The following is a 22673-nucleotide window of genomic DNA, read 5'->3' on the forward strand; positions in this document are numbered from 1 at the left end:
ACACACACACACACACCCTAGCCTGTTCGGATGAGTAAAATGACAATTTCTAAATTTCTAAATTACATACTCAGTCATTATATACAGCAATGCTTGGCGTGGGAGGCATTTATTACACACATTCCAGAACGACCTGTCCTACAGCCTCGTTCAAGGTTTCTTCCAGATGTGCTCAGGGGTCAACAGCAGGCGGCGCAGCCCGTGCGTCATCAGGAAGTGCGAGCTAGCTTCCGGTTGCGGAGCTCCGCAGGGAGAGACCTTGGATACCCTGCTAGGTGAAGGCTCCTCGGTCGCGAGTGATTTGCGTCATTAGGAGGCGCGGTGGTGCGGCCAGTGACTTGAAATCTGTAGTCGAGAACAGCATGTCTGCTTGTGTTCTGTTTTCGCGTGGAGCCACTGCGGCGGCCGCTGCGGCGCGAGCTTCCCGGGCGCTGAGGGTCTTCTCGGCGAGGCGCCGCTCGCTGCACACCAGTCTGCAGAGACGCTCGTTCGCCAAGGAGCTCTTCCTGGGCAACATCCAGCAGGTATAGGCAAGTCCAGGCTGCCCGTGTTCTCTGATCCCACCTATCGTTGCTACCTGGCCGGAGTTGGATGGAACGTTATCTAAGTCCTTAAAGGGCAAACCACTGAGAGGCTGAGCTCGGAAATATGGCTTAAGTAGTGTCACAGTGGTTTTTGTTTTGAGGCAGGGTCTCATTAAGTAGTAGCCCAACCTCTATCTCTGGATTCACTCTGTAGCCAGACATGCCTTGAATCCGTGGTTCTCCTCCTTCAGTCGCCAGAATTTAGGTTTACAGTGCTCCATCACATTTGCTTTTTCAGCTGTTTCTTGTCAGGGAAGTTTGGGGAACCATTGAAGAGGTGATTATGAAGACATCCTTCTGTGCCGGCAGGAAATAAGATTCTTTTTCTTCCATAATGTATTATTTTTATTCACATTATGATTTCGAAACAGCTCAATTTGTGCCGCTTCTCTGTAGCCTCCCTTCAGCTCCGAGACTCACTCCAAGGTTCCTTTTTCTTTTCAGAGCTCCACAACCCACTTGGAAGCACCCTCAGAGGCCATAATGCACCTATCACATTAAGAGTGAGAAGGCTTTTAATGAACTTGACTCTTTAGGTATATTCTCTTTAGAACAGTTTTCTCATATTATCTGAATGACTTCATTAAAGCAGAAGTCAAGACTTGGGCTAAGTGTGGCTGCCCTGGTGCAAAGTTCAAAGCTACAACTTTGCAGTGTGGGAACCATTTTCCCCACATCTTGGGGCTGAGGGTGCTGTGCCTTGGTTTCTTGTGCCTTTCGAAGGCAGGAGGAAGAGAGCAGCCACCATTTATCCCCTTCAGTCTTTAAATCTGCCCTTCATCACCCGCCAGCATTGCTTCCAGTTTTACAGCTCTGTAGGTTACTGAGAATCCCAATGGTCAGCTGTCCTCCCTGATGTCATCTACTTTCTACTCCTGTCGTGAGCTATCCCTCCCTAGTGAAGGCTGACCTGGTGAGCAGAACCCAACTTTCTCACTATTTGAGGATAACTCTGCATCCTGAACTTGTGCCCTCAGGCTTTGGCCCAGTGGCCAGTAGTCTCCACATTGCCAAATCCAAGTAATCTCTTCTCCTTCCTATTCCTGCCCCCACCCATCATTGGTAGCTAATGTAGATAAGTACTTAATGTTTGTAAGACTTTAGTCCTCAGGTTTCTGAAAAAAAAAAAAACAAAACAAAACATTTTCTCCTTTGTTAGTTTCTTGGTTTCTCAACCTGTAGACCTTGGCCAGTGTCTCTGGTAGCACAGTTGAAGTCAGAGGGAGTGTCCTTGTCCTCCTCCCCCTCCCTCTCCTTTTGTTAATGTGGAGGTGGCAGTTTTGTCGATTGCTGCTGTTGAGACAGACTCGCTGGGACTCATGATCCTTCTGCCTCTGCCTTCCTGACTTCCCGAGAGCTAGACTGCAATTGTGTGCACACCTCGCAATGCAGACGTTTTCTGCAGTTCAGGCCTGTGGGCCTCTTTTTTGTGTTATAACCAGCATCTTAATGACCTAATTCAATGTCCCAGCTTTGAATGACACCTCTGTTCTTACGAATCAGATTTATTTTTCAACCTGAGTTCTTCCCTTCCCTCCAGACTTCTGTCTGTCGTTCTACTCCCCACATCTCCTTAGATGTCTAACAAGCTTCTTTAATAAGCCCATATGATAAATCTTCTGGATCCCACTCACCCAGTACTGCTTCTCCCAGCAGCCTATTTACCATAGATAGTGGCCACTCTGTGGTTCAACTGTATCAATACATTCTCCAGTGACACCTGTGATTCTTCTTATTCTCATCGTCAAACTGAATCCTATAGTAAGTAAATCTGTGTCTATTTTCAAGTTATATTCAGATCTGACTCCTTTTAACTTCACTGCTACTTTCTGGATTGGACAAACACCAGCTCTCAGAGCATTTCTGGGTCCTGATTAGGACAGTGGCAGTGGTACCCAAGAGTCTGAGGGAGAGAGTATCCCAGTTATCCATGCCCGTGGCTGACATATACATTTAGTTGGACGTGAGGCTGCCACAGGGGCAAGTGGGAGGTTGAGTGGGTGAGGTTTGTGCAGCATTAGCACAGTTAGTTATAGCCCCTTGGCTTATGTAATTGGCTTCTGCAGTAGAATTACTTGAATAACAAGTTCTGTTGCTTTATCAGCTTGAAAGATGCTAATTGATATTACACTCCTCACCCATGCTGTGCCTCATTCAGTTTTTGTCACTTTTAACTACAGGCTATTTTCCTTCTAGCCCCCAGCATCTTCCCTGATATTTTTTGTTTTAGTTTTGTTGGGTTTTGTTCTGTTTTGGAAGATTGTATTTGGGTTATTATACCTTTGAGTCTGGGTGGTGATGTTGTGGTCTTGGCTGGCCTGGAACTTGCTATGTAGACCAAGGCTAGCTTGAACTCATACGAGTCCACTTGCCTTTGCCTTCCAAGTGCTGGAATTAAAGGTGTCTCACTGTGCCTGGGCCCCTGAAGCTTTTACCCTTTAAATATGTCTGAATACCAGCTGTTTGCCAGGTTGTCTGTTCTTGCCTAGTTTGCTCACTGGGATCAACATTACCTTCCTCTTACACAGCCATTTGACCCAGACTAGGTGACCAGAGAGGTTGTGGAGGTGATGGAGTCGGGGGGTGGTGTGAGCTCTTCCTCTCTGCAAAGTGGACAGCCTTGTTCTAAGAGGCCCAGAGTGTTTCCCTTTAGTCTGAGTTGAGTGCTGGTGGACAGCAGCATATTCTTTTAAGTCACCTATCTCTTTTGGTTAGGGACACATGAACCTCTTGTCCTTGGGCCAGAGAGGAGCAAATAGATTTTGAAACGTTGCTAATGTAGAGAAGTCAAGAAAGAGAGTAATAGGACAGGTGACAATTGATGGCTCCCCTTGATGAGAGGAACCAAGGAGATAGGGGAGCTCCTGAGCCTGGAACCGTGTGATCTGTCCCTGTTCAGCAGCTGTGGCTCCAAATATACATCCTATCCCAAGCAACTAGAGGAGTAGCTAGAACTCGGAGGGCCATAGGTCCTCAAGCTATATGGGATGGTTTCAAAGGCCAGCAGGGGATCCTGGCGAGTTGGCTACTAGTGATTAGAAGCTAAGTCATTCTGCAGGAAAAGAGAGTGGCCATGAGAAGAGCTGGAATCTTACACAGGCATGGTTACTTCATGCTCCAGGACCTAAGTATGTCCTTCCTGACCCTCATCGCTGCTTTCTCTGATGAACAGGATTATATAGGACAAACCACACTGAAAAAGGGTATATGAGTTGCTCTAGACTCAGGTTGAATTCTTGTCCTTTGACCCTGCTACCGCACATGCTCAGTACAGGAAGCCAGCATCCACAACACAAGAAACAACTGCCCAAAGAGGGGCACACGGGATGATTGGAATATATTCTTACCGTTGGGAACATTTGAGCTCACATGAAGACTGATATTCATTGTAATGAAGACCCTCATATCTACTGTCTCCTATAGGTCTCAGAAGGACCTGAGGAAATGTGAGCTGCACAAGTGGGTGAGGAAGTGGAAGTACCGCTGGAATCTGATACCTTCACACTAGCAGTTGGAGGAGATCTTTGTTATGGGACACACTCTACCACTTGCTATTGAGAAGGAAGCTGTTGTTAGGATTCAGTGCACCTACATGGGGAGGAAAACAGAAATAAATAGCATCTTAGACATGAGGCCTGAGGTTTTGTGTGAAGTCATCTTTCTGCCTCCTTCTTAGGATCAGATGTAGCATGAAACACATCCCTCCCCCCCTTTCTTCTTTGATAAATATTACAGTGAGTAGTTGCTGAAAATTAAATTTGTCATACATATTTTCTGTTTTTAGAAAGGAGTTTTCCCATTTCCAGAGGTTAGTCAAGACGAACTCAGTGAAATCAATCAGTTTGTGGGACCGTTGGAAAAATTCTTTACTGAAGAAGGTATGTATGGTTTTCCCTCATTGCTCTATTCCAGGAGTAATTGGCTGCATACATTGGAAGTACTGTAGACAGAGGAAGCTCGTAGTGTCGTTAGTAAGTTACACACCATTTCTGCTCATAGTGGAACCTTCAGGAGTCATTTCATTTCTGCTTAGTTAAAAGACACTAGGTTGTGGTACGCAGCCTCTTTTAAATGGTTCTATATTGCAGCAGACTAAAACTTGAAAAAGACATAATAAAGTGTGTAACTAGAAAAGAAGAAAATGGCTGAGGATAGATAGTTCAAACTTGTTAATCACATACCATGGCAAAGGCTGTATGAGAGGACATACATGTTTCTAAGGGTTATGTCTGGTTCTTTGTACTGGGCGCTTTAAGAGCCATTCGCGATCTGTAGCCTGGCATTTTCTCAGGACTGTGTGCTTTTCTGGCTTGTTACAGTGGTAACATCTTAGATAACTCACCTAACCTCACAAGCGGGACATTGCTATCAGTACAAGCCAGCTGACTTCACTCAGAGTTCACAAAGCTTCATGTGTACTGGTGCATATGTGTGTGTGTTCTCATACAGTGCCGTTGTGTGTGTACAGTCATGAAGATGCAGAGACAGTGAGGCAGTGAGGATTCTCATGCTGTCTTAAGCATACCCTCCAAGGCACACCAGAGGCTTGGTTCTTACCAGTCCAGATTCAGTTGACGAGATGAGCCATCATAGATAGCATGTCTCCAGGAATCTGCATCATTGAAGTACATGATACACTGCTACTTTACATGAGCCTGGTGACCAGCACCTACATCAGGAGAAAGACCTCCTTATCACCAGTCACTTAAACATACAGTTCTTACATACTTAAATTACATAAAGCAACATGCCGAGTGAACCTGACTAAACAACTTCAGGTTTTAGACATTTTCTACTAGTGATGCTAGTATGCTATACAAAGACCATTCTGTATACTTTTATTTATATGAACATATCTTATTTGTTTTTGCTTGCTTAATCAAGATAACTTGTTTTTTGTCAGTGGACTCACGAAAAATTGACCAGGAGGGGAAAATTCCAGTTGACACCTTAGAGAAGTTGAAGAGCCTGGGACTTTTTGGCATACAGGTCCCAGAGGAATATGGTAAGTTAGAGCAGTGGCCGCTCACCTGGTGGTGTAGCTCTTCAGCAAGTGCTTCCCGTGTATGCATAAAGGCCTTCTTGTTTAGGAACAGTGCTCTTGAAATGCAGTCTTCCAGATGTGTCATTTGGGCTTTCCTGCCGTACTGAAATGATGCCATTGCTGCAGCAAGTGGGAGATTTCCTTGGCCTTTCAGCTCCTTTCCTGTTTGTGTTGCCAGATACTAAAGTATAGCCTCCTGCTACAGCAGAAGGTGGACCCTCAAGTGCACAGAATAAGTCCATAGCAGAACCAGATCTGGAGGGCAGCTTGCACAGTGTGAGATGAACACTCTGTCCCAAGTGTTCAGTGCCACAGCAGAAAAGCCATCACCTGGTGCTGTATGGGTTGTGAATGTCTTTCTAGAACAAGGGATTGGCAACTTCGTAACCTGCTGTCTGTGTAGATGTCTGTATTAACAGTTCAGCTTCGTGAATGTTTCCTTGCCTCGAAGAAGTCTGGAAGGTGTGCACAAAAGTGCTCAGAATAAGATAATAGGTGACAGTTTCATTGTGCCATTCTGTGTATTGTTAATTAAAAAAAAAAAAAAAAAAAAAAACAAAGAACTACTGTGGCTTTGAAATTAGAAAAATAAAATGAATCCCTTTTCCTCAGTTGAAAGAAGCAGCTAGACTTGTCTCTCTGTCTTAGGTGGCCTGGGCCTCTCCAACACCATGTATGCTCGGCTTGGGGAGATCATCAGCATGGATGCGTCTATCACAGTGACCCTGGCAGCACACCAGGCCATTGGCCTCAAGGTGAGTTGTCTGAAGTTGTATTTGGAGCTTCCTGGATGAAGTCTGCAGTTGGATTTGAGACAAAGGTTAGTGCTGTCTTTGGAAAGAAATCCTTTCCTGAGCTTCCTGTCTTTTCCATATCCCTTACTTGTTCCCTCAACTTAAAGCTTGGTGGGGCAGCTTCAAAGGCACACAGTCCTCAAGGTTTTCCCATTAGATGTGTACATCTCTGCTGTACACAGGTGAAAGACAGCTAATTGGATTCAACATCCAGCTTTGCAGCCCAGGATTATGTATCCAGACTGTAGTTACTTAGCAACAGGGGGTTGGGGTTGAGGAGCACAGCTTTGAAATGTGCGTGACTATACTGCATATAGTTCTTGGACCCCCTGTATTCACATTCTGTCATTCAAACCAACCTGTCCATACGGGAGAGGTCCTTAGCTTATGAGTGATGAGGTGGAGACTCAGAGAAGAATCCTCTAACCCGAGGGCACCCAGGACTGCGCTGGAATAGCCAGGGATGGCAATCCTAGATGTAGACTTCGGAGCTACCACTGTGTCTACCCCCTGTGTAAGGTAGTGGGTCTTCCCTCAGCAGGTTGGCCTCCTAAGTTCTGTCTGAGGCTGCTGGCTCTGAACTCACCCTGTCTTCTCTTGAGAGAAGTGAATAATTGTCAACTGAAGGGGCTGCCTCGTAAATACATCTCACCCTCATCTTCATTTGGTCTGTGTGTTTCATTTAGGGGATTATCTTGTTCGGCAATGAGAAACAGAAGGCCAAGTATCTGCCCAAACTGTCGTCTGGGGAACACATCGCAGCCTTCTGCCTAACAGAGCCATCCAGGTCTGTCTCCTCAAAATGTGGTGTATATACTCAGCACCTTGTGTGGAGTACCCGGTTTGTATATCTTCATCTCTGAAGCCTCGGAGAATCAGCACCTATTGATGGGATAATTATCTTATCTCTGACCCATTGAGATGTACAGATGACAGTCCTACAGCATCTGCTAAGTCAGTGTCTGTGGCTCACAGGCCTCCTGACACTCGGGCGAATTCAAACTTCTGTCGGTCTCCCAGAGCACATGGGGTGGGTGGTGAGAGCTGAGGTGCAGTGAAGTAGTAATTAGTTCGGTCACATGGCAAGGATGAGGCAGGCCTGGACAAGACTCCGATTCTGATGCAAGTCCAACTAGCACCTTGTTTAATCTTGCTTCCCTGTGTTTGAAAATCTGGAACAGGCTTCTTCGTGTTGTGGCCTAACCATACCCAGAAACTCTTGATAAGCTTTGGGGAGCCCATGTTCTCATGCTGGGTTCAGGCCAGGCTGTTCACTACCACTTTTCCCTTGTTAGTCACACAGATCTTACACGTCTTACTGGATGTGCCCATCTGCTTCCAGATTCGGGCCACTTCCCTAGTTCAAGCATCCCAGTTGACATGAACAGACTTGGTTTTTGTCTGACTCAGTATTTAAGGGCCATCTTATATTCAAGCCCTCAGACCCATTCTAAGCTTACCCCCAGTCTTGCTCTTTGCAGTGGGAGTGATGCTGCCTCCATCCAGACCAGAGCTACGTTAAGTGAAGATAAGAAGTACTTTGTCCTCAATGGCTCCAAGGTACAGCCAAGACCTCATTGCTCTGTCAAGTTTAGTCAGTCTTCATTGTCTCTGTGTCTGTCTTCTGCACGTCAGACCCAGAGATCCATAAGTCACACTGTGTGTGGCACTCCTATCAGAACAGCCTGGGGCAGAACAGAGCGGCTGGTGGCTGACCCAAGTCCCTCAAGTGGCAGAGGCAGCGTTGGAGCTTGCGGTCTTTCCTTCACAGTCTGTGATTCTGCACACAGCTGCTTTTGTGTATTTATTTTCAATTTCTGTCCCACCAGATCCCAAAGGCAGATTGTAGTCAGGGCACTTGCACAGCCCAGGCTCCCAGCTGGGGGACTTAGCTGCTCATGGCTGGTAGTGTGTCGGTTGACCTCACCCCTCTGGATGGTATCAAGGGTTGATTAAAGATAGAACACCACACACCATTAGCAGATGGGGGAAAAATGTCTGACCTACAGCTACCGTTCAGCTTTCCCTGCTCACCTACTCTTTGCCCTTGATCGGTTTGTTTTGCTTGAATCAGGAAGTAAGTAATTGCCATCCATTGTGGTCCTTCGAGTTCCCTCTCTTTCCCTCATGCCCCATTTTCACTTGTTTAGTTGATGAGTAAACATGGTCTACAAAGTCTGTGCATTTGTATTTGTGAAGCAGTGATAGGAAATCTATCACTTTGATCTGTCAGGGCCTGGTAGTGAGGGGAGCTGCCTGGTGCAGATGCTCAGAGGCCGTGGTAGATCATCAGCTGGTCTCCATGCCTTCCCAAGCACTTGCTTCCTGGATCATCCCTGCTCCGCAGAGACTCAGTCATGCCCCTGTGTTCTTTCACACTGGCTTGGCTGGTGTGGAGATTCACCATGTCCAGCCTGATGTCGAGCACTCTGCCGGTCAGTGTTGGTTAGAGCTGAGGGATCGCCAAGGATCTTTTATTTTTTCCTCAGGTTTGGATCACCAATGGAGGACTGGCTAATATTTTTACTGTGTTTGCAAAAACTGAAGTGGTTGATTCTGATGGTTCAACAAAAGACAAAATGACCGCATTCATAGTAGAAAGAGACTTCGGTGGAATCACTAATGGGAAACCTGAAGATAAATTAGGCATTCGAGGCTCCAACAGTAAGTAGTGTGGCAGATGTGTTTGTGCATGAGTGTGGCAGAGAGACTTGAAAGATGGGCCCCTGTCCACTATGACCTGCTCCGAAGGTGAAAGGGCACTTGATTGCTCATGGTTTTAGTTTAGCACATTAGCAACACCAAATTAAGAATGCAGTTACAATCCATGCTCCTTGGCGCAGGTCAGTGCTGTTTCTTCAGGTGAGTGAGGGCAGCTGAAATCCCAGGCTCAGAAGGAGCAGGAGTGCATATCACACAACCACAGCTGTCTTGGGCACACATCCTATGACAGGCCACCACAGCTTTCTTTCCTGGAATCTCTTTCCTTTCTTCCTACTGGCCAGACCTACCTTTCATTGCTTGGTCAGCTCTTGCTTCAGTAGAAGCTGGTGTCCTGTTTGTTCCCTCAGGTCACACAGTCAGGCCATAGTGTTGTTATACTAGTGTCTTGGTGTAGAGTGGCATGTCAGGGTCCCCAGCTACACACCCGTGTCTTTGCAGCTGAACGTTCAGCAGTGTCATTTACCTGCTGACAGCTGGGAGGCTGGTGTCCCAGCAGCATGCAGGGCCCCAAAAGATGGTTCATGAATATGAGATGAAGTCAAAGAGGAAGGCAGGTGTGCCCCATACCTAGTATTCTTTGTAAGAACGACCAGATCCTCTAGCCCACTTCCCAACCCTTAAATATGACTAGCAGACAGGGAGATCGTGTTTCATGGCATTCCACCCCCACAGGTTATCACACTTGGCCCAGCTGTCTCTTAAACCCTGTCTCTGTCTCTGGTTCAGCATGAACTTGCATTGTTTGTGTATTACAACATCCAGTCAGTGCTACAGGGAATGTTGTGCAAAGGGCACTGTTCAGTCCCTGCCTCATTCTGGGTACCTTGCTTTCTCATTGTCTCACTCATACTGACAATGGCTGGAGGTCCCTGGCTACAGTATCTCTGTCAGTCGGATTTAGCTTACAGCAGTGGAATTTTATTTCTTATGGTTTGGGGATGCCTGCTTCAGCCTGAAGGATGTTGGTGAATTGGGTTTAGGTTGTTGTGTCAGATTGCTCACATCCCATCTGATAACACCCTACCCTAAGCTGGAGATGCTGCTCTATAGTACATGAGTATGGCTCTGTTAAAAGGAATCCCATTGGTTCTAAGGTCCGAGGAAATGCTGGTACTGTCCATTTGCTTTTCCGTCTTTGGCTATTTTGGTCCTTTCAGCTTCTGTTGAATGTTACCTTAGAGGAGTCTGTCATGGCCTTTCAAAAACTGACAGCCTCCCTTCAGCTCCACCCGTCTCTGTACTTAGGTGTTTATTTCATTTATGGTGTGTCTTCCTGGTCAAAGAACGAGCTCCGTGAAGGCTCCGAAGAGGAGCATGGCCTCTCTTCGATGTTCTTTAGGACGCTAAATGAATGTGCTAGCCAGAGCACAGCAGTTCCCGTTTGTTTGTCACAATCTTTATTGTGTTTTAGCATGTGAAGTCCATTTTGAAAATACCAGAGTGCCTGTGGAAAATGTCCTTGGAGAAGTTGGAGGTGGCTTTAAGGTAAGCTGCAGGCAGTCTCATGTAAGTGCTGCGCCATTTCACATGAGTCTCATTAGCAGGCTAGTCTGTGCTTTACCTGTGGCCTTGTGTAGCTTGGTCTTAGGCATAAAAGATTTATTTTTCTGAGTCTTACTAAGTAGTTGTGGCTGGCCTGGAACTTACTATGTAGACCACACTGGCCAGACAGAGACCCATCTGCCCCCTCCCCCCAAAATCCTGGGATTAAGTACATATGCCACCCGATTCAACCAGATTTATTTCTTTCTATTTTATGTATATGTGTGGTTGTCTAAATTTATGTATGTGAATTGCGTGTGTGCCTGGTACCTGCAGAGTCCAGAAGAAGGCATCTGACCCTCTGGAGCTGAACTTACAGGCTCTTTGTGAGCCACTGTACAGGTGCTAGGAGCACCCTGAGTCCTCTGGAAGAGCAGCAAATGGCCATAACTGCTGAGCCATCTCTCCAGCCCCAGATTTATGTTACTGAGAAATAGTTTGTGTGACACTTAACTTAAGCACATTCCCATCATTCTTAATATACTGTCTTCGGTGCCGTCATCACTTCTGACTGCAGAAGTGCGTGCTGCCTGTTCTGCCCCGTGCTTGGCAACTGCTGACTTCATTCCTTCCCCGCGTTTGTGGATGATGTGTATTTTGTCACCTGCTGCTTTCACATCATATTCTCTAGCCATCATCCGTGTCACAGCATGAGTCAGTATCTCATCCTTTCAATGAGTAGATGATGTCCTGTGTGGATAAACCACGTACTCATTAGGCTAAATTGTCACTCTGGGGCTAGTGTCAATAACAGAGTTGTGACTTTCATCTTCAGATTTTTGTTTGAAAAGTATGTTCTCAATCTGTTTGAATGTAAATGTGGTCATAGAATTGCCAGCCTGTAATAGAATCTTGAAGAACTCTTTCCACGGTGGTTGTAGTGTATGAGGTTCTACATCTTCACCGACACTTGTGATGTTGTCCATTTTTAAAATTAAGCCTGAGGCTTCCCTCAGTTTCTTCAGTTGGGCTCTCTGGTGGTGAGGAGAAGCCCTGTGACTCTGGATGAGGTAGCACAGCACGGAACTGGAGCTGTGAACCTGTGTGCCTCCCAGCTGTTCGCTGTACTGGGTCAGAACACAGGGATGGAAGGAGCACAGGCTGGCAGAGCAGTCACTAGGACCGCCTCTGTATACAGGCTTGCCTGCCAGCTGTGTGCTGGCTGTAGTCTGGGAAAGTCACTGCACCTCGCTGAACCACCACTGCTGCATCTCTACAGTGTGTGTGCTGGTCCTGAAGTCCAGCTACAGTGTTCTTGCTGCTCACCGCACACTTAGCTCTGTCTCAGTTTCTGTTCCTTCACCTGGACAAGGAGTGTTGACAAGGCGCATTTAGAGTATGAGCAGTGACTTGCAGTCAGAGGCCATGATGTTGATGGAAATGCACAACAGTGCCTAGGCCACCCAGTTCAAGGGTTAGAACTGCCTGCTTCTGTCTGAACACAGGCAGGGGACCAACCTCGGCCTGCATGCTGGCATGGAATTTGTACACACTTGCCTTTGCGTTCATGAAAACTGTGGTATGGCTGTCTCTTTCAGCCTCCTTCAGTGCCTCTCTACCTTTTCCACCCTCCCTACAGGTAGCCATGAACATCCTCAACAGTGGGCGATTCAGCATGGGCAGTGCTGTGGCTGGGATGCTCAAGAAGCTGATCGGTATGCGTGCAGTTAGCTAACTCGTCACCGTGACCAAACTTTACAAGACGGCTTTAGGGAGGGAGGGCTAGTTTTGGTTCCCAGTTTGAATGCATGCACCAGCTTGGCAAGTGCAGCTAGAAGGCATCTGTAGCTATGGCTGCTAGGATATGGGGACGATGCCACACTGTGTGTGAATCAGGAAGCAGAAAGAGTCAGTGTTGGTCTCCCATGGCTTTCTCCTCTTTCATTAGTCTGAACCTCAGCTTGTGGGCTCACACAGCCTATATTCAGGGTGGCTCTTCCCTCCTCAGTTAAACATCTCTGGAGACTCCTCACAGACATGCCCAGAGGTGTCTTCTAGTATGGAGACTCATGACTCTAAAGCCATTCAGGTTGACACCGAAGATTAACCTGTACAGTAAGGACGTCAGGAGCAGGAGCCCTCTGCAGCACCTGCTGCATACCGAGAATGTCTGTGCTATTCCTGCTGGGTGGGCAAGTCCGAGCTACACCACTTGGACAGACGGCTCAAGTTAGCATCTAGACCAAATCTATTCCTTCCCCAGAGACTGTGTATTTCAACACCCTCTGCTTTATATACACACTAGTCAGAGCATAAAGGGTTGCTGCTCTGTCCATGACAAATATGGCTGTGTGGTGAACTTTATTCCATGAGTGGGGCAATAAGAAAACATTAGCTCTAGTCTCACTAGAGCCCCAGGGCTCCTTGGACATGGCTCTGGTCTATAAAGTGTTGGAAGCATAACCTGCCCTGTGGCTTTTGTGACTGCTGGTGTTTACAACGCAGGCACACGGTTGGGTCTTCCCTCTGTTGGATTAGTAGAGAAACTAAGGTCCAGAGAGAGTGGCCATTTATACAGGTATCATGACGTAAAGGTAAACCTGCCTGCTAGGCTCAGGCTCCTTTCAACATGCTCTGTGGCTCTCATCAGTGAGGCTCTCACCATCTAGAAACATGGGGGCATAGGAACAAATGAGACAAACAGCAGCTGGATCACACCAGAGGAAGTATTTGGAAAACAAGTTGCAGGCAGAGCTAGAGTTAGAGAGCTGGAGCTGGGTGTCTCTCTGGGGCACTTAGACCCAGCCAAGTACAATGTGAGACCTCAGCCGGGGCTTTGATGCACAGACACCCCTCTTGCTGCAGTTGAGTATCTGTGGCCCACTCCCACAGCTTACTTGGATTCTGTGTGCGCCTGGCTTTGTGCCAGATGCCTCCAGCCTTCCACCTCTTTACCTTCCCAGTATTCCCATGAGGTGGGTACTGTAAAGGGAGGTAGAGTCTTTCCTTCCACACCCTCACAACTGACTCATCACTCTGTGTTCTTAACCTAGCCTGCTGCCTGTGGGCCCTATGAGCCTGAGAATTCCACCACCACCCAGTGGGAACTCTGGCTTCAGAGTTCTATTTTCTATTTCTATTTCTTCAGGGCTTCTATTTTCAGAGACAAAACTCATAGTTCCTTCTGGGTGCTGAAGAGTCATCATGTTGCCCTTAGGAAATAATTTTCCAGTAACCAAAAACCAGTTTTGTTAGTTTTGACAACTCTGTTCTTCTTTAGAACTGACAGCTGAGTATGCCTGTACGAGGAAACAATTCAATAAGAATCTCAGTGAATTTGGTTTGATTCAGGTATTGTACACTTTGGTTTGCTTTGGGTGGGGAGAGGCTTTCGGTTCTGTGTGTGTACTGCGCCTGTGGACCAGGGAATGGGAAGATGGCACTGTTGATGCACATGCAAATGGCTTCTTGATTTCGTTTTTTTCTAAACATTTCAGGAAAAGTTTGCGCTCATGGCTCAGAAGGCATATGTAATGGAGAGTATGGCTTACCTCACTTCTGGGATGCTAGACCAACCGGGATATCCTGACTGCTCCATCGAGGCAGCCATGGTGAAGGTAATCCAGCCGCTAGAGCGTGGAGGGAGAACATCCTTTCTGATGCAACCTATGGCATTGTCAGCCACCTTCCTTTTGTTAGTGGATGGCCTTTGACCTTGTGATTTGTACCTGTGAAGCTCTCTGGGCCAGCAGGGCCCTAGGGTAAAGCCAGGGGAAGGGATTCAGAATGGAACACACTGTGTGAGTTTACAGGACAGCTCACTTCTCCCCTGTATGGATTGTGTGTCCTTTTTTTTTTTTTTTCTGATTGATCCTACTGTAGAAAACACAGACATCAAAACTTTATATCCATGTGAATTAGCTGGACTCTTCTGGGAAGGAATACCTTTTTTTTTTTTTTTTTTTTTTTTCCAGAGTATATGGTCTTCTTGGTCAGAACTTTCTTTTAGAACATGTTTAATGAGGTAAAAAGACATCACTGGTTGCAAAATTCTGATCTCCCTGGTCTATAAAAGGTCTAAGTTGACTTTTAAGCATGTCCTGAGTTGCCTACGTGTTGGCTGTTTTAGCTTAATGTTCTAGAACATTGCAAGTAAGAAATGGTCTGAAATAACCTTTGAGTCCAGTCCAGTCCCAAGTTTATATCCTTGTTCCTGGTCTTCCTCAGACCGTGCCTTCTCAAGGTGACCGATGCTTTACCACACTGATTCTCCTAGGTTCACCTCTGAGCTGTAACAAAGGATGGTAATATAGTGCTGATGTTTTACGTGGATGCCTATGGGTTAAACAAGTGACACACGGCACACAGCAGTTGCCACTGTCACCTCTGTGGCGTTGCCTTTTTTTCCCCTCTTCATTCTCCGTTGCAGCCACCTTTCTGCCAGACCCATTCTCTGGGTGATCACTGTCAGTTGGATCAGGCTTGCCCTAGAGTGTGGGTAGTATGCCCAGAGTCACTGACTTCCCTTCCTGGCAGCCATCAACTACTACTTAGCCAGGGGTGGTGCTCTGCGCCTACTTCCCTTTCTCCATGCTGGCATTTTGTCTGGTTGAACTTGTGCAGGTCTTATGCATGCTCTGATAGTCTCGGGGCGTTTATATGTGTATCCGTTCTTTTGTGACTAGAACCTGTTTCCTGGACGTCGTGTGGCACCTCTGGCTCTTGCAGCCTTTCCAGCACTCTTCTGCATTCATCCCCAGCTCTGAGAGGGCTGTGGTAAAGTAGGGCTGTTTGGGGTTGAGAACTCCAAAGTCTCTTACTTCCTTCACGTTGTCCAGAAACTCCCCGTCTTATTAACAGTCAGTAACCTGGATATTGCGCAGTATGGAGTACTCATGGCTTCCTTATGCTTCAGCTATATTAGAATTTCTCAGGGTTTCCTGCTGTAAGGACACTGGGTTCTGGAGACATTCTGTTTTGGCTCTTAATGTTTGCCTTTTTGCTCTGGTGTCTAGGCATCTGTAGTTATGACTGAAGTGATTGTAGGTGTTGCCATCTGTCAGGCCTTGTCTTTGTTGGGTAGGTGTTCCGTGCCTTAAGTTTCTCTGGCCCTCTCTGGATCTTAGGACAGGATCTTAGGCTGTAGGTTGCTTGGTACTGAGTGCCACTGAGTCCAGGTCTTGTGTAGAAATTGTTTCTAGGAATTGGTGGCTGACTTAAAGGAATGGGAATGGCTAGGAGGTGGGGCTGAACAAGGGTCTTTATTAAAAGCTGTAATACAGACGACAACCACTTTAACCTCTTGAACTCTGAAGAGAAGTGCTGGAAGATGTGACAGCCTACAAAGATGGGCTGTGGAGAATCCATGAGGGCCCTGCTTAAGCTTAGGAAGAGGGACAGCTGTGTGCTGGGCGAGATTCATTTCATTCTCATGTTCTAGTACCTTCCAGCTACTGACTGATGCCCAAGAGCTGACCATCGGCTCACATGCTAGCCCTAGATCTGAGTGTCATTATCCATAGGATGCTCAGTGACAGTGGTCATGAGAGTGAGATGAGACGCATGAGAATGGCAAGAGGGGAAGTCTAGGTGATAAGAAAGCCTAGGCATCGGCATGAGAGGCATGACCAGTCATGTTGGATGCAGCGCCCAGGCTGGAGTATTCTCTCCTGCCTGTGCTTACCTGGGAAGTTCCTCTGGAACCCCTCATTTCTAAGGTCATCCTCCAACTGCATCCTGGGCAGCTGCTCCCCATAGCTTAGGTCTCACTCTTAGGAGGGAGTGACTGGGTTGTGGAGCACCTCCCTCGGGGTTTAATCTTATCTGGGTCTGTGGCAGGTGTTTAGCTCTGAGGCTGCCTGGCAGTGTGTGAGCGAGGCTCTGCAGATCCTTGGGGGCTCCGGCTACATGAAGGACTACCCCTATGAGCGCATGTTACGCGATGCCCGCATTCTCCTAATCTTTGAGGTGAGTGTTCCCTGTACACTCACTTTGTGATGTCTCTTACCCCCTGTACACCCCACTCCCCAGTCTTCCTAGTCCCAAGAGAGGCTGCTGAGTGTCTAGAAATGCCCTGCAGTGATGTAGTGCAGGCTGTATCCTCTGGTTAGACCCTCTTCATAATATATCAATGTTCCCTTGCTTTGTAGAGGGTGTTTAGACTAGAGAGACCAGTCTCCCCAAGTCACACTCCAAAGGCCCTTTTCACTGAGCCTTTAGCTTCCCAATGACTGCTGTGTTTTGCCTGGGCTAAAATTCTGGCTGGGCAGACCTGGACCCATCTGTGGGAGGCCCAGCGCCCAGTCCCAGCTCCTGCTCTGCTCTCATCTCATACTCTCCAGGTTATAACGTCATTGTCAGCAAACTGAAGTAGTTCAACTGTACACAGAAGGCTCACTCACCCCTGACTTTATTTTCTAATTATTTCCTCCATAAATTTATAAATCTGCAGGGGTCAGTTGAGTTGGAGTATAGCATGTACGGAGGGGGTTGGGACCAGAAACACTTGGGGTTGCCATGTGGGGCCTGACTTCCTGGAGGACACATGGAGACATGGTAGCATAAAAGATGGGAATATCTCCCAAAGGGAGCTCGTGTCTCAGGATGAACTTGATGACCTTTGACTGAAAGCTGCCGTGGGGCAGGGCAGTTTGTGTGGCAGATAGGCAAACTGAACCCAGACAAGACTTTATGGTTAGCACTAGTTAAACAAGGAATAAGGAAGCATTTGTGGACACATCAGTTGCCCTGCTCATAATTTGGATAAGGGAGTTGGACCATGGAGGTTGAATGGGAAAGACAGAAGAGCTGGGCCTTGGGTGGTCTTGGATTTTGGAAGCCATGGGAAGTTTTTGATCCAGGATTATTGTGGTTGTGCAGTGCTCCCACCTGGAGGAAGGGACAAGCAAGATGCTTAAGTCTTGACAGTGTCACCAGGGTCATGAGAGTTTGACACTTAGACAGGAAGAGGATTTGAGCTGCAGTGTGGTCTAGCAATGGGGAGAATCCTTAGACTCTTGTCGGCTCCAATGGAAGGTCTTTTTGGTGTTTTGGTCCCAGCCTTTTCAGCCAGCCACAACCTAGTAGCAGAAGGGTTAGCTTTTTCAAGAGCAAGGCATGTCTAAGCTATTTTGTTTGGGGGCTGCCCTCTATTGGTCCTTCCTATAGGGAGAGACCCAGATTTCTCTAGATCCTGACAGGGTGGTGTGGTCAAGCAAGGTCTGCTCTCAGGGCCATAGTTCTCAGAAGCTTGGGAAAGTTATGATATGAGAGACACACTTTATTCAGAGCCTCCACACCCAGCATTGCTGCCAAGGCAAACCTCTCTCCTTGGTACCAGTCAAACTAACTACAGGATGGTTCTGACTGTCAAGCCTAGGCCAGTGCTATAGTAAAATTGTATTAGAAGTCTAGGAGTCCTGTAGAGTACTACTTACTACTCTTACATTGAGAAGCAGTGTCTGTGTCTGTAGCGGGAGTGGGTGGAGGGGTTCCCTGAGGAGCTTCCAGCTACGGCTGCTGAGCTGTCGACAGTGTCTGGGGATTCTGATCTAAAAGAGAGCTATGCTTTCTGTGTCCTGGGCATCATATCTTTATCACCCAGAAAAATCTGGTTTCATTTAATGAGTATTCTAGGACCTAGAGAAAGGTGTGGACCAGGCAGGACAGGCTGTGAGAGGTAGAAGTCCCAGGGGAAGGGAGGCCGTACCAGCCTGTCAGCCTTATTTTCCTTCCCTGTAAGGTCCCTAACACCTGGCCACAGCCTGTATGCAGTGGCTGTACTTAAACGGTCACAGACTGCAATGTTGACTGCTTTTGACCTTCACACTTCTGGCCACAGGGAACCAATGAGATTCTTCGGTTGTTCATTGCCCTGACAGGCCTGCAGCATGCTGGACGCATCCTGACCTCGAGGATCAAGTATGTGCTTTCTGGAGGGGTCAGGGGAAAAGGCTGCCCAGTCTTGTCACAGTGGGTGGGGAGTAGTCTGCACAAAGGCTCACTGCAAAGCCAGCACAAAGGACAGTAGCATTTTGTTGTGGTGACAAGGTCTGGAAACCCAGGCCTCTAGCTTGCCCTTCATGTGGAAGCAACAGGAAGGGCAACCTATCCAGGCGGTCCTCATTACCTTTGGAGTCTCACTGTCCTCTGGGCACACTTAAGTTCTTTCTCCCCGTCCCCTGCTGACTCATTTCTCCCACTGGTGCCTGGAAATGTTTATTACTTTGGCTAGACTGCTGAGACATCCAAAAGCTCAGAAATGAGAGGTGTCTCATTAATGTGACCAGTGTGAGACTAGTTTCTCTTCTCTGTTCCTCCTTATCCCCTCTGCCCTCATTCCAGGGCGGGGCAGTTGCATCCCTGCTGGAGCCCAGGTAAAGGCTGCTAATAAGACTTGGCAGACTTCTAAACTCTTTGGATGCTAGCCATACAAATAAATGGCTGTCCTCTGCCAGGAGGAGAAAGCCACGGTGCATGGAGTCCGTATGCATTAAAGAGCACAGAGCTCTATGGTACCAAACTGCTGGTCAGTGGGAGCCAGCTAGAAGGTCTTAAGTCACAAAACTATGAACTTCCTGCAGAGAGCTTAAAAGTGGCAATGTGACCACAGTCATGGAGACAATCAGTCGGAAGCTTCGGGACTCGCTGGGCAGAACTGTGGACCTGGGGCTCTCAGGCAATCTTGCTGTTGTCCACCCCAGTCTTGGAGTAAGTATGCCCGCAGCTTGTACTTCCCACATTGGATACCCTGCTGAAATGTATTCCCAGTCCAGAAGGGTATGACTGGCATCCAGGATCCTTCAGAAAGTTGGGAATACTCAGATGCCCCACTCTATCTCTGCCCTGTCTCCTTGGAATTCCAGACTGAATATTAGGTGGGTCAAGAGGAACATCAGAGAGAAGAGATGCTAAGTCTGTCTCCTTCACTGATAGGACAGTGCCAACAAGCTCGAGGAAAATGTGTATTACTTTGGCCGGACTGTTGAGACCCTGCTACTCCGTTTCGGAAAGGTAAATGGGTCCCACCAGGTATGGGGCACTGCTTCCCCCACACACACTATCCCATGACCAACAGCCATAGGACTACTTCGGGCCCATTGCCCACCTATGAGACCAGGCTTAGACAAGAAATCTTGACCTCTGTGAGGCTGGGATTGCTAGCCAGTACAGTTCATAGAGGGACCCCTCTAGGTGGATTATTCAAAGTGTTCTCAGCACCTTCCAACCACAGACTGCTGAATACAAGGAGTTAATCTCTGTGTAGAATCTTGCTGGAGCAACTCTGAGTACATTAAGCACCAGTCTCTGGTATCAGACGGGTTTCTGAGACCTGTTTAAATATAAAGTGACATGTGCCTAAGTATAGAGAAGGGAGAAGTATCATCAGTCACCGCTTTGCACCTCTGCCCTCAGAACATTGTAGAGGAACAGCTGGTTTTGAAGCGAGTAGCCAACATCCTCATCAACCTGTATGGCATGACTGCTGTGCTGTCGAGGGCCAGTCGCTCCATCAGAATTGGGCTCAGGAATCATGATCATGAGGTAAGTGTTGCATGGCCCTGCACAGGAAATACTGAGCAGAGCCACCGTGAGCTGTGTAAGGGTCGTGGCTACTGGAGCACTCCCTTAATCACACTGTGCTTTGATGAAGACTGGCATTAAGGGAGCAGGTGGGTGATGTGGCGTGTTGCAGAGTCATGCACAAGAGAAATGAGTCAGGGTCTCCAGTGCCAAATGGTAGTTGCAGAGATGGTTGGATGACTTTGCCGCGATATGGCCATGTTGGTGCTGCCCCTGGGTATGACTCGTGCCTTTACTCCTATAGGAGACAGACAGGTGAGAGACGAGCCCATCCCCCCTCATTGTCTACACTCCACTTTTCTCACCGTGCTGGAGGAAGCAGATTAGTCACTAACAATTCCTGCTCACCAGGCTCTTGACATGGATGTCCACTTGACAGAAAAGGGAGCAGTCTCGGATCCTGAGTAGCTTGTTGCTGGTCAGCATGCATTTGCTGTGTAACTTCTGAGCCAGGCTCTTTTCCCTAAGATGTGATTGTGGACAAGCAGTGGGCTGGGCTTCATAGAGTTCAGAGTTCAGAGTCCGCTTCAGAGTTCTGAGTTGCCATCCTGTCTGACTTTGCTTCTCTAGGTTCTGTTGGCCAACATGTTCTGTGTGGAAGCTTACTTCCAGAATCTCTTCAGCCTGTCTCAGCTGGACAAGTGTAAGTGGGGGCACGCAGGAAAGTAAGCACCAGTGCAGCCATGTTCGCAGCGAGCAGCTGGTGCTCTGTTCCTCCCGCTGCTGCCCGCGAACTGGGTATGCTGGTGTCTGTTCAGGTGATGCCCTAAAAGAAGGAGACAGTCATAATACCTGTCTCTTTAGCCACAGGCCCTGGATAAAATGGGTTACGGGACTGCAGTGTGCCGTATAGGTGATGGGGCAGCTTCTCTAAAAATCTAGGCCCTGGGAAACATGGCTTCTTTAGTTCAGCTTGTCTTAACTGCTTGTCCACGTTTTGAAATATAGCCAGGGTCTCCTTAAAATGGCATTCTGAAGAGCCTTAGCCCTGTTGCTGGCTGTGGTAGAGAGGGCCATTAAAATCCTGACTGAAGACGTAATAATACCCTGTGGCTATAGAACAGCCCAGCTGCTCTACTGGCCTGCCACACTGATACATGGTAGAAAGTAATGAAAGAGTTTATGAGCCACTTACCAAGAAGGGTCTTCCCACATAGGACCTGAGGGCCTAAAGGAGAGTATCCTTGGGTACAGTATCCCAATGGAGAACTGTCCTGGGTAAAAACATACTTCCCAGATCTGTTTGTACTACCATATTGCAAAAGGATCACCTTTCTCCTCTTACAGATGCTCCAGAAAACCTGGATGATCAGATTAAGAAAGTGTCTCAACAGATCCTTGAGAAGCGAGCCTATGTCTGTGCCCACCCTCTGGACAGGACATCCTGAGTCTGGAACCGTGTACCTGCCTAGCCCAGGTTAACATAATCGAGCCTCTTCAGAAGACAGAAACCTTGGGGTCGTCTGTGTGGGCTGTATGTCGTTTACATACACTAAACCCTTTCTTCTCTGGAAAAAAGCAATGGTTAGGTTTTGACCTGTAGGCCCTGTATCTAGAGGGATCCCATCTCCTGTAAGGAAGGAAGTACTGACCAAACTGTTGAAGAAAGAAAGAAAAACAGCCAAATTGCTGATGGCTCCTGTGTGTGCCTGCAGTGATACATCTCAGTGGACATGGGCCCATCTTGAAGACACAAGGCTCACAGTGAACTAAGATTTGGGCAGCTATTCCTTCTAAACCATGTATTGAAGAGACACGTGGGAAGTTAGATGTATACCGCTCACTGAGATTGTTTCCATGTCAGGAATCATTTAACAAAGATATATAATATCACAGTTTATTTCCCATTTAGACTTTATGTTCTTCAGTTCATGACTGAGGGGTTGTAACAATAAAATTTCTTCTTGGGTATTTTCAAGTTGGGATTGTCCTGTTCCTTCACTTACGTTGTTTGGGTCACCCCAAGGGGCTGGTTAGATGCTTCTTTTATTTTTCTAGATGTTCTTTGTTTATTCTTTCATAGTTTTGAACATGAAATGACGTGTCTTGGTCATATCTACCCTCACTCCTCCCTTCTTTCTGACATCCTAACATTCTTACTGTGTCCAATTAGTGCCGTGTGACAATGTTACCTTGCTGGCTTGCTCTCCTGTGTGGATCTTTTTTGCCCTCTTTTAAACCGTGTTCTCTTGAAGGGAGTTGATGTGTCTGTCCCACTGAGAGCTGATACCCAGTAGTCCTTATTCTTTGTAGCCTCCTGAGGGCCACAGGCCCTCCACATTAATTGCTTGCTCTAAGAATCACCATTGCTTGCCGTTTTATTGATTTTAGTGTTTAACTTCATCTCTTGCTCAGTGTTATTGTATCAGGGTTTATTCTTTCCTGGGGCCTTAGAGATATGTTTTTCTCTTTATTCTGAAATATTCAGTATCTTCTGCAGAGCTGGCCTGTGGTCATAAATTT

The 22673-nt window shown here is 47.3% G+C and overlaps 1 protein-coding gene across 2 annotated transcripts; it reads left to right on the plus strand.

Annotated features, from left to right (window-relative positions):
- Positions 1-257: 257 nt before the first annotated feature.
- On the plus strand, positions 258-22051 carry ACAD9 (acyl-CoA dehydrogenase family member 9). Of its 2 annotated transcripts, XM_080929556.1 has the most exons (18): positions 258-524; positions 4369-4462; positions 5488-5589; positions 6277-6383; positions 7109-7209; positions 7904-7982; positions 8912-9086; positions 10558-10631; positions 12268-12343; positions 13909-13979; positions 14126-14245; positions 16467-16595; positions 18469-18548; positions 19211-19337; positions 19563-19640; positions 20043-20171; positions 20781-20853; positions 21498-22051. In XM_080929556.1, the coding sequence occupies exons 1-18, from the start codon at positions 363-365 to the stop codon at positions 21596-21598; spliced, it is 1878 nt and encodes a 625-aa protein (XP_080785682.1). In that variant the 5' UTR covers positions 258-362; the 3' UTR covers positions 21599-22051. The 2 variants fall into 2 exon arrangements, with proteins under 2 accessions (XP_080785682.1, XP_080785683.1); XM_080929557.1 differs by lacking the exon at positions 16467-16595.
- Positions 22052-22673: the final 622 nt, after the last annotated feature.

This window comes from Micromys minutus (genome assembly GCF_963924665.1).
Source record: "Micromys minutus genome assembly, chromosome: 15".
Classification (NCBI taxonomy): Eukaryota; Metazoa; Chordata; class Mammalia; order Rodentia; family Muridae; genus Micromys; species Micromys minutus.

Bases quoted from the DNA above. Each gene is read 5' to 3' on its own strand.
- ACAD9 (XM_080929556.1), top strand. From the start codon at position 363: ATGTCTGCTTGTGTTCTGTTTTCGCGTGGAGCCACTGCGGCGGCCGCT. The intron at 13,980-14,125 runs GTATTGTACACT...TAAACATTTCAG, and splicing joins GTGAATTTGGTTTGATTCAG to GAAAAGTTTGCGCTCATGGC. The intron at 20,854-21,497 runs GTAAGTGGGGGC...CTCCTCTTACAG, and splicing joins CCTGTCTCAGCTGGACAAGT to ATGCTCCAGAAAACCTGGAT.